Source organism: Arachis ipaensis, chromosome B03 (genome assembly GCF_000816755.2).
Source record: "Arachis ipaensis cultivar K30076 chromosome B03, Araip1.1, whole genome shotgun sequence".
Classification (NCBI taxonomy): Eukaryota; Viridiplantae; Streptophyta; class Magnoliopsida; order Fabales; family Fabaceae; genus Arachis; species Arachis ipaensis.
The window spans coordinates 5767377-5778768 of record NC_029787.2 but is presented as its reverse complement, the minus strand read 5'-3'; the positions used below and the strand labels follow the sequence as shown (position 1 = coordinate 5778768).

Genomic DNA, 11392 nt, shown 5'->3' with positions numbered 1-11392 from the left:
TTCTAACATTTTCCTAATATTTTTTTAAAAAAAATTTAAAAAATATACTTTCTATTCAACTAATGATTTTTTTCCTTTTTTTTTTATAAAATTCAGAAAAAAAATAAAAAACACAAATATATTAGAAACATCACTATTCATATATCCTATTAATTTAAGTATCAGAGCTCTTTTATATTTAATAAGTCTAGAGTTAAAAATGTTATTATACTAAGAAAAAATAAAAAATTGATTCCTAATTTTTTGGTCTGTAGACATTTAATTCTCTGAAGATTTAAAAATACATTTAAATTTTCACTTATTTAAAATTTGGACACATCGATCTTTGGGTCTGATTTGTCTCATTTTAAAAACTCTTATGTATGTATCCGTATCAACTAGATCAGTATAATATAAAAGTCACGTTTGATTTTAAAAATTCTCTTATGTGTGCGTATGCATCAACTAGATCTAAATGAGCATGAAGAATTGATATATCCGGATTTTTTTAAAAAGGTCAAAAACTTAAATGTATTTTCAAATTCTCAAATACTTATTAAATATCTACGAATAAAAAAGTCAACGATCTATTTATCCTTTTCTCTTATATTAAACAAAATAATACAAGCCAAATAAAAGAAGGAAAAAAAACTATACAAATAAAATCACACAATTCCAAAAGAATTCTTGCGTCAAATGCATCCTTTCCTACGTTAAATATAGAATTATGAATAGTTGATGTATATAACTAAACAGTATTATTCTATTGTATGTAGTTATACTTGTAATTAATTTGAGTTAGAGAGGGGGTGGTGGGTTTTAGTTTAACTTTACGTAGAGTTAGGGTGAGGTGATTTGAAGCGTGTGGTAATGCTGAGCTTTAGGGTGTCAATTGTTTTCACTGAACGAGGAAACGAGAGTTCCAATAAATTCAACTCTTCAACTTGGTAGAGAGAGAAGCATGTGGTGTTGTATTTTTGCAGTTTGGAATGGTGGTTTTGTCTCTGAACAAATTTAAGTATAATGAACACACTCGTGTCCCCAATAATATCTTAACTCAGATATTATTATTTAAAAATGATTGTTATTATGCATTGCTGCCACATTCATAGATTTTGCCTTTGTTTTCTACTCTTGGAATTAATTGCCCGTGTGCAAACTGTCAGACACACCAACTTTCTACATTTTTTTAACACAAATATTGGTGTCTAATATTTTTTTATGAGAAAGTATGAGGAGCGAATGGAATATTTATACAATGTGTACAATGGAAGTTTAATGAGTATTAGAGATATAATTATTAGTGTTACTTTTTTCCATTAGCTGAAGTTTTTGGGATGAGTGGTATCATGCATGGTATTAGAGCGCTAGATTCGAAAGGTCAGGAATTTGAGTCTTAGTGAACCCCAAAATCAATTTAATACAAATAGTCCATTGTCTCTCTAGCGGGATCCTTTTTTTATTTATCCTTCTAATATTGATTAATTTTTTACTTTTTACAAAAGTGTTATTTTTTTATATTTTTATTTTTTCAAATTAATAATAAGGTAAATGAGCCAAAAAATGTTAATTATTAAGTAAAAAAAGGCTAGTTTTCAAAATATTTTATATAATATTATNTAGAGAAAAGGGGGAGTGGTATAAATAGAATTATTTTAATATATATGTAAGTAGATGTGGGATCTCATGAGCTTCTGTATCTTCAAAACTGCTTTATCCTATTCTTGAAAATTTGAGTAGCAGAAACTTACAAAGTGTTCATCACTCCAGTAAACCCTTCACTGCTGGTAAACCAACACTTTGATCTTTCCACACCTATGATTTCTTTATGTATTCTTATAATTAGTTGCTAATGATAAATTTGTCATTTTCTGATGACATTGTATATAGATGCAGGTAGTAGTATCTATCATTCATCAATAACAATGAACTCATCTTCAAACAATAATAACTGGCTTTCCTTCCCTCTTTCACCAACTCATCATCAAGCCACTACTCAATATCATCAATTCCCTCTTGGCTTTGTCAACGACACCATCGAAAACCCTTTCCACAATCATGGTATATATATAGAAATTCTTTAATAACCTCGCTCTCTCTTAGTAGCTATCTTTCTTTGATTCTATTATTGTGTTGTATGTTACACACAGATTGGAATAATGTGATAAATGGTGGTGAGAGCAGCAATAACAATGATCAAGTTCCAAAGGTAGCGGATTTCCTTGGTGTGAGGAAGGCAGAGGAAGATTCATCATCATCAGATCTTGTTGCCCTCTTCACCGGTAACAGTGTCTTGCCGTTGCAGCAAAACAACAACTATGAGGTGGAGGAGCAGCAGTTTCAAACAAATAATAATCTGCAATCACTCACATTGTCCATGGGAAGTGCTAGTAATAATAATAATAATAAGGATTCATCAACAACCAGCTGTGACAATAACAGCATTGTTGAAGCCCCACCTTCTAATAGAAGAACTCTAGATACCTTTGGCCAGAGAACTTCAATATACCGTGGCGTAACAAGGTTTCAATTTCATTATTTTGTGTTTAATTTGGAAATTCCTTCCTTGTATATTCCAATATATTAATTTATGAAAGAAATACATAAATAGACATAGATGGACTGGAAGATATGAAGCTCATCTTTGGGATAATAGCTGCAGAAGGGAAGGACAATCAAGAAAAGGTCGCCAAGGTGTGTGTCTACTATTTTATTTTATTTTCTTTTTACATTCAATCAAGGTTTTTATGACTTTTCTCTTGTTTTGCACCTGATTTTCATGAATTCAAATGCAACTTCTCCCTTCCTTCAGTGTATTTGGGTAAGAGTCTCTCTTTAATTCCTTCTTGTTATTATGTGTTTAGGGAGACTCTAGTTGATTTAATTGGTATGCATATATATATGTAGGTGGATATGATAAAGAAGATAAAGCAGCTAGGGCTTATGATTTGGCTGCATTGAAGTATTGGGGGACATCCACTACTACCAACTTTCCTGTAATTTACTCTATATATGTACCTTGATGCTTCACTTCAATCAATTAATTCTATATATAATTCTGTATCACTGTTTTTACAGATCAGCAACTATGAGAAGGAATTGGATGAAATGAAACACATGACAAGACAAGAATTTGTAGCCGCCATAAGAAGGTTGTACTAGTGCAATGAATATTCTTTACTAGAATATTATTCAAATTATTGATAGTTATTTTTTGTTCATCAATTGCAGGAAAAGTAGTGGTTTCTCGAGAGGTGCATCAATGTATCGTGGAGTTACAAGGTTCCTAATCAAGTTTAATTTATGTAATCTATATTCTGTCTGGGCAAAATTCAGGTGAAGTCGATTTCACGTAAAGTTGATATCTCAGAGCAATAGATGAAAATTTAGTGAAATTAGTCAAATTATCTAACAGCTCTCAAATATCAACTTCACGTGAAGTCGACTGTACCTGAGACCAGTCTGTAATCATCACTAATGGAATTTATTATTATTGTTATTATTAGGCATCATCAACATGGAAGATGGCAAGCAAGAATTGGAAGGGTCGCCGGAAACAAAGATCTTTACTTAGGAACATTTAGTAAGAAATTAAATACAAATAATAGAGAAAAATGAAAACTGAATTATAAGAAATTATGTGAATATAAGAAAAATTGTTGCATGCAGGTACGGAGGAAGAGGCTGCAGAAGCTTATGACATAGCAGCCATAAAGTTCAGAGGCCTTAACGCCGTTACAAACTTCGACATGAGCCGTTACGACGTCAAAGCCATTCGTGAAAGCAACGCTCTCCCAATTGGAGGTGGTGCTGCTAAGAGATTGAAAGAAGCACAAGCTTTGGAATCTTCTAGAAAACGAGAACAGTTGCTTGCACTCGGAGGTGGTGCCTCTTCTTCTTCTTCTACCAGGTTCCCTTTCATGCAGCAGCATCATCAGTTCAATCAAGAGCTTCAGATTCAACCATTGTTAAACCTACAGAACCACGAGGTTTCTCATTATCAATTCATGCAGGATCCTTCTTCTTCTTCTTCTCCTTCTCCTTCTCCTTCTCCTTCATCGTTGCTTCATCACAGTTATCTGCAAACGCAGATTCAGTTACACCAACAGAATGCTCAGTTTTACAACAGCTACCTTCATGGAATGATCAACATTGGTTCTTCTCCTTCTTCTTTTTCGCTCATGGATAATAATAATAATAATAATAATAACATGCTTGGTGGTTTGGCTTCCAATAATTCTTCTTCCGAGGAACTTGCGTTGGTTAAGGTTGATTATGATATGAATCCTGGCGGTTATGGCGGTTGGCCAGGAACCACGGAGACAGCTTCGGAGTCCATGCAGGAACAAAGTGGCGGTGTTTTTACAATGTGGAATGATTAGAGAGGAAGAAAGTGAAACTAAGAACTAACAAGTAAATGGCACATCCAATTAAAGGCCATGATATTGATTTTTGTTGCTTCTATTTTCCTTTTTTTTTTTGAGAGGGTGGTGGGTTGTTTTGTTTGTTAATCTAGCAAGAGGAGGAAGAAGAAGATGAATAGTTGTTGATTTTCAGTGTGTAATGTTATTATGACTTTGATTATTATGCTTAATGTTTATGAGTTTTTTCCTTAATGCATGTCTATATGTATTGAATTTCCATTATTCTAAAATGAATAGACATCAAAGTGAGCTATACTCTTTGATCAATTAATTTGTTTCTTCTATTCAAAAGATAAATTTTCTTAGTTCAAGAAAGAAGAAGCTAAAGAAAAAGGAAGAGTGAGAATGAGTTTTCAAGAGTGTTATAATATAATCATTCATATTCTTATTCTTATCGGTTTAAATTTAAAAAAAATAATTTTATAATAAGTTATCCGAATTTNNNTAAAATAACTAATTAAAATTTTTTTTGTAAAAAAAATACAAATTTTAAGTGTTTAAAATATTTAATGTATATTTGTTAAAATAAAAAGTTCAAATTTTTTTTAATAATCTTATGATAATCTTTTCAAAGGATACATGTTAACTAAATTATTTAGGAAAATTATAGGTAGACAATGAAAATACTAAATAATGTGAACAATAGATATATTGGATATTTAATTTACTAGGTGTGTGAATGATTATCCTACTATTAAGATTTAGATAGGTAATTAGGGGTGTAGTGTGTTTTTATTTTATTGGGCTAATTTTAAAGCCTATTATTCATATTGTTCAGAAAAGTCATTATCTATCTAACAAAGTCCATCTATTTATTAACTATTACTATTCATTTTTGTTTTTCACTTTTATTATGATTTTTAAGTACTATAAATGAAAACAAATCTGTATCTCATTCCCATGCATGTTGGATGTTAAGTAAAATGCAAACAACAGCAATTCGGATTCCAAAATTTTATGTAGATTACGAGTTGTCACGTGACACATGCAAGATTGTCTCATGCTCAAGAGAGTTGTGTTCAGTGCAATATTCCACACAAAGTTTTGGGAGTCAGAACAACCAAACTTTCCTAGTATAACAAGCTTATGGATGCTAAGTTAAGGAACATGTTAATTTTAGTAATAATAAGTGAGAGTTCTCAAAGGTTTCTATAAGAACAGTTAAAATTTAAAAAGTTCATATAAAAAATACAAGTCAAATTACGTATATGCATTAAATCCATCAAAAAATTTCAGAACTTTTTAATTTCATTCTCTTAACTACCAGTATAACAGTTTGGAAGAGTTTGAAGTATACTGGAAATACCGGTATTCCAGTTATTTTAACCGTTGATATGAATTATAAAAAATATATATAATATATATTAATTAAAATCAACGATTAAAACAACTGGAATATCAGTGTTTTTCGGTACATTTGAAATTTTTCCCAACAGGTTATATTTTGTCGGTTGCTACTGGATCAAATTCTTTATTAGTTACAACAGTTAACTTTAATCAACTAGAAGCCCTAGAAACAACACATAGTTATTGTCGTAAAGACGTCATTTACTGAAAGGTTCAAATATTTCAACAACTAATGAAAAAGGACAAACGGTTGCAGGTTGGGCTGAGCCAGAGAGATGGATCATGTATGTGCTTCTATTTGGGTTGATATCCAATTCGACAACCAAATTTGGAACGTCTAATCCGAGTCCAAATAAACATAAAACCACTTCTTTATTGAGCTTCAATATTTTCTGACCAAAAATAAAATATCTTCAAGTCCAAGTTTTTATTAGTCTATTACTGTAACATTGAGGAATTATTAATTAGGTTGGCATTTGTCAATATATATATTCCTTTTAAATAATTTTTCGAATATGTGAAGGCACTGAAATTGGATCAAAACATGACTTCTATTCTTATTGTGTCAACTAGTAACTCCTTATCTGAATCTGAGTCTAGATTGGCTATTATTGACTATTGAGAGTAACTTTGGAACTCGGCTCAGTTGTTTAATTAGGACACTTTTTTTCCTCCCATAGATTCCCGTTATTTGAACTTTTGTAATCCCTGCCACTGAAATTTGTTCTTCCCCAAATTCATCTGAGACCGACAATCTGTGTTGTAACGGCAGTCTTCGGAGTTAAAATTGACCTTCAACATAAGTCTAAAGATGTGCTTATGAGTTTATTACACGAAATTACATTGCCATCCATATTCTAATATACGCATCAATTTATTAAATAGAAGCTAAGTTCCTCTGTTTCTTTCTTTTTTTCAGTCTTCTGATTTCCCCCCCTAATAATAATATAAGGTATGCCAGCCTTAGTCTGAGAAGTTTTCACAAGAAAAGCACAGGAATAAAAACACTAGAAGGACACAACAATTACAATCTAACTAACCACAAATCTAGGATGCTCTTGAAATCTTGTGTAAATTGTGCATACCATTTTTAAGCATCATAGATGCACTACTATAAAGGTAAAACCAACAAGTTCCACCAAACCAGCAGAGATTTAAAAGCTTAATACACTGGGGGGCGAACATATATATTTCTTTTGCCAGTTACATGATAGAGAGCTCTACTTCGTATTGCAGACATGTCCTACAACTCCAAGTATCCCACACCACATACAACAATATAATAAGAACACCATTAAAATATGCAGGAAACTTGGTCATTTCATCATGAAATCGAGCATAACAAAATCTCAGCGCGGTGAAACTTAAGCACAAACAAATCTTAAATCTTGTCAAGCTTCTCAGCCTTGACAATTGGGTTTGCTTTAGCTATGGCATCCTGTCCAGCAGTGCGGTAATCAAATGGACAGTTATGTTTGTCTGAGTAACGATGTACAGTGCAGAAAAGGTTACCGCACCGACAATTGAACCCTGTCAAACCAACCCGCTTGTTGCAGCTACTGCAACGTTTTGGACCGTCCTTCGGCTTTGCCTCACCAATCTCCTCAGAACCTGAACCAAATAGAGGTTGCCCTGAGATAGTTTTAGGCTCTACTGAATTGACTGGGATATCCACATTTGTGGTAGCAACAAGAAGATCATTTCCGCTGCTGCTTGATGACCCATTAATAATATTCCCAATGGACGATGCTGCAAGCTTGGCCTGCTCCTGTTTCAGCATCATGTCCTTGTGGCACTTCGAACACATGTTCATGGTAGCAGCACTACCAAAAAAACCACAGTTGTTGATGCACAATGTAGGACCTTCAGGGGGAGCCTGGCAACCAATTTTGTCATGGTCCATCCTTTTTCAACTTTCCTGCACCACAAATATTCAAATAAACATCATCTAGATCTGGCATCAAGTCGGCAGTAATTAACAATAAATATATGGCACTCTGGTCTGGACCACAACCAGTACCCTATATTTCTATTATGATTAGTAACCAATAAAAAGTTGCAATTATGAACACCATGTTTGGCTGAATTTAAATAATAATGCTTAACAAGTTCCTAATCTGACATAACTTAAACAGGGAATTCTCTCCAGGACAGTGTCTTTTTTCCTTACAACTGTCCAATATACGGTTACATAGAGGGAAAAACATAAGAATACGAAAAAGGTGGCGCAAAATCTTCAAGACCAAGTTGACAATTATAGTTTGTCAAATTCATTAAGATAGCACACAAGTTTGATCCGTATATCACTTGCTCATATGACAAGTTAAGGCATTGATACTACTTTAATTAAGGTTGTATATTGACATAACTCATTGAACAAAAATTTACAACACAGAAGATTGAATATGTCTACATGAATTTTATTTCTCCTCAATTGTAAGTTGAGCCTCCCTCGGATTAAAATGCTACGACAGTTATACATGATCAAATTCAAACCCAAAAAAAAAAGCAGTCCAGTAATAATTTTTCCCAAACCAGCCTTAGTTATGACAACCAACTTCGACTACTGCAGATACACCGTACACGGGCTCCGCATGTATCAAAGTATCAAACCCCAAATACACAATATAAATTTACCAGAACAGATCATGAAATGGTAAAATATCATTACTATCCACCAACATGAAAATTTTCCTCCTTTTTTTATAAAATAAAAAACAAAAATCAAGCATCACCAAAGACCTTGATAACAGAATTCCAAGTAAAAGTAAAAACACTAGACAGTATTTGGTATAGACAAAAAAAAATTACCAGAAGCTTCAGAAACACAAACAGAGAAACACAATAACAAACCCCAAAAAGCATTCAAAGTATGAAACATTAGGATAAACTAGTTTCAGGAGCTACAACCAGAACAGTTAATACTTAATACTCTCCAATCAGATGACACAGAATTCAGACACCAACAATATTAAGTCTCTGCACTGAAAAATTTATAAATAAATTTATTACAAAATTCAACAAAAGCACCAGTCACACCACCATTATCAGGAAAAAAAACACACCATGATCCCGTAAACGGGAACGCGAGAAATGTAAATTCCAATATATAAACGATGATCTTACCAGTTTGACCGGGAAAAGAAAATCGAAACCAAAAAAAAAATGAAACAGGAAAACGAGACCTTGCCGTCGATCTAGAACAAGCTCATACTAGAATCGGATACGAATCTTTGATCCACCAAAGGAGTAAGAAAAAAGGAACGGAAATGAAAAGTAACGATTAACAATCAGAGAAATTTCAGAACGAATTAGCGAGTAAGATGAGAGAAGAGAAACCCTAACCCTGGTGAATTTGGGATCGATGAGGAGAGAGAGAGAGAGAGAGAGAGAGATGCGTCGTTTGTGTCAGTGTTTTTGTATATAAAAGCGCTTTTTGGTGCTTTCACTTAGTTATGGGCGACGTGGGAAGTTATCATTGGTCATGGGTGTTATTCTACATTCCCTTTTTTGTCCTTTCTCATTTACTATATTAACGCTTTTGCCACCTTCAGGATCATGTTATTCGTATCTTATTAATTAATTAGCCTGCTCTGCTAATTCTTTGCTTTAATTAATCAATTGATTGATACGACTATAACTCAAACATTTGCTGATTTGGAAGGTTTAATAATGTGGAAAGCTTAAATATATAGAGATAATAATCAATTTGGTCTCTGTACTTATATGCGAGTTTTAATTTAGTCCCTGAGGTTTCAATTGCCTTTATTTAGTCCCCGAAATTTATAAACGTACCTCATATTAGTTCCTGAGACTATTTTTAGTATAAAAACGTTAATAAAACGTTGTTGTAGACTATCACATGTCACGTTAAAACTTGTAAAATGATGCAGTTTTAGTTTTGGCATTTAAATAACTCAAAAACGGCATCGTATTACTTATTTTGTTAGGTAAAATTTTAATAAACACCATTTAGGATGTTGTTTTTAGGTTATTTGAGTGTCAAAACTAAAACGACATCATTTTACAAAGTTTAGTGTGGCATCCGACTGTCACGATAGTGTTTGTTAACATTTGTACATTGAAAATTGTTTCAAACACTAACATAAGTTATGTTCACAAAGTTTGAGGACTAAATAGAGGCAATTGAAATTTCATAGACTAAATTGAAACTCACATTTAAATTCAGGATAAATTAAGTATTATCTCAAAATATATATTAGAATATAAAAATATATGTTATGTAAGTGGTAAGATTTGAATTATGACTTATGATGGGGCAAGATACGGGAAGAACGCAAAAATCACTTTTGTTGAATAGTCTCTTCCTTGTTTGGCATAGAATTTTCTAGGCTGTGAAATAGACAGAAATACCCAAGTTTGTGGTTTTTTTGTTTGTGTTTTTTGATATAAACTTTTTCAGTATCGTTCCTTAAAATATGAGATGATGCTATACCACTCAAAACATATTGAATTTTATTATTGAAAACACAGAATTGCTTTTCTACGTAATAATATGCAATTATGCATTATGCAATCCCCTATAACCAAGAATACGATTTTGCTCACCAGTCACCACAAACATACGACACATGTCCATTGCTGTCCTTCAACAATTTATTCTTCAAACACATCACTTCTCTCCCAACCACTCTTTACATGCATAATAATCATTTAAATAAAAATCAAATAATCTATTCCAATTGGTTCTTATTATTAACTTGGTGATGCCTTTCCTGTTCCTATTCAAGGGGAAAAATCCATAAGGATTTATGCAATAACAATGTTGGGATTGGAGTTAAATAACTAGAAATTAGGAGGCCCAAGTTAACTCTCAAGTTTGATAGTGTGTAATTCGTAGTTATCTTGGGGTGACACTGTAATTTTTTAAAGTTTTGGGCCACAACAAAATATGTCAAACTTGAGAGTCTAGTGTACAAAACCGAATTGGGTAGTGGAAGAATTGCTTGAGGTTCATTGGCACAAGTTGAGGTATGGGGCCCTATGACTCTACCCTCTGTTTGCAGATATTTATTTTTTTCACTTGTGATTTTTTTGTTGGGTGGCTAAAACTTGTGAGTTGAGTTTGAATGATGATCGATAATAACAAATTTACAGGGAAGGCAATAGATATGCTGAATGTCTAGTAAAAAAGAGTTTAAATTTAGACGATGATTTTGTATTTTAGAATTTACTTTTTTTAGATTTAGTTAGTATTCTCGTTAATAATGAAATAGAAGTTACCTTATTCCGTTTAGTTTATATTTAAACTTTTGTTTTCGGAGTTTTTATAATCCCGTTTCAATATAAAAAAAAAAAAGTTGGTAAAATAAATTTTTATTTTTAAAATTTGTTAAAAATATTTTTAAATTTTGTTTTATTTTAATTTTTTTTAAAAATTTTGATTTACATGTGCTAGTAACAGTTAATATGATTTGAATTAACATTTAAGAATGATATGTTTTTTAAAGGTAATATTTTTTTTTGATATTTGAGTATGTTGAGTATTCCTATTTTTATTCAAAGATACTAATAAATATTGATTATTACGTATATACAAAGAATAAATTATTAGATCAGTTATCGATATAAAACATATGTATTCATAAAAAATATATATTAAAAAATAAATTAAATAATAT

General features: G+C 32.0%; 2 protein-coding genes across 6 annotated transcripts; one reads left to right on the top strand and one right to left on the bottom strand.

Annotated features, from left to right (window-relative positions):
* LOC107634093 (AP2-like ethylene-responsive transcription factor PLT1) lies at positions 1662-4595 on the top strand. Of its 3 annotated transcripts, none has more exons than XM_021117902.1 (10): positions 1662-1766; positions 1876-2040; positions 2130-2502; positions 2591-2673; positions 2792-2800; positions 2887-2975; positions 3058-3131; positions 3211-3261; positions 3486-3562; positions 3649-4595. In XM_021117902.1, the coding sequence occupies exons 2-10, from the start codon at positions 1905-1907 to the stop codon at positions 4359-4361; spliced, it is 1605 nt and encodes a 534-aa protein (XP_020973561.1). In that variant the 5' UTR covers positions 1662-1766; positions 1876-1904; the 3' UTR covers positions 4362-4595. The 3 variants fall into 3 exon arrangements, with proteins under 3 accessions (XP_020973561.1, XP_020973562.1, XP_020973560.1); XM_021117903.1 differs by having other exon boundaries at positions 1870-2040; positions 2591-2664; XM_021117901.1 differs by having other exon boundaries at positions 1870-2040.
* LOC107629014 (zinc finger A20 and AN1 domain-containing stress-associated protein 8) lies at positions 6817-9229 on the bottom strand. Of its 3 annotated transcripts, none has more exons than XM_016331681.2 (2): positions 9096-9229; positions 6817-7668 (listed from the first exon to the last, which is right to left on the bottom strand). In XM_016331681.2, exon 2 carries the CDS (start codon positions 7651-7653, stop codon positions 7132-7134), a length of 522 nt encoding a protein of 173 aa, XP_016187167.1. In that variant the 5' UTR covers positions 7654-7668; positions 9096-9229; the 3' UTR covers positions 6817-7131. The 3 variants fall into 3 exon arrangements, with proteins under 3 accessions (XP_016187167.1, XP_016187169.1, XP_016187168.1); XM_016331683.2 differs by having other exon boundaries at positions 8936-9120; XM_016331682.2 differs by having other exon boundaries at positions 8877-9106.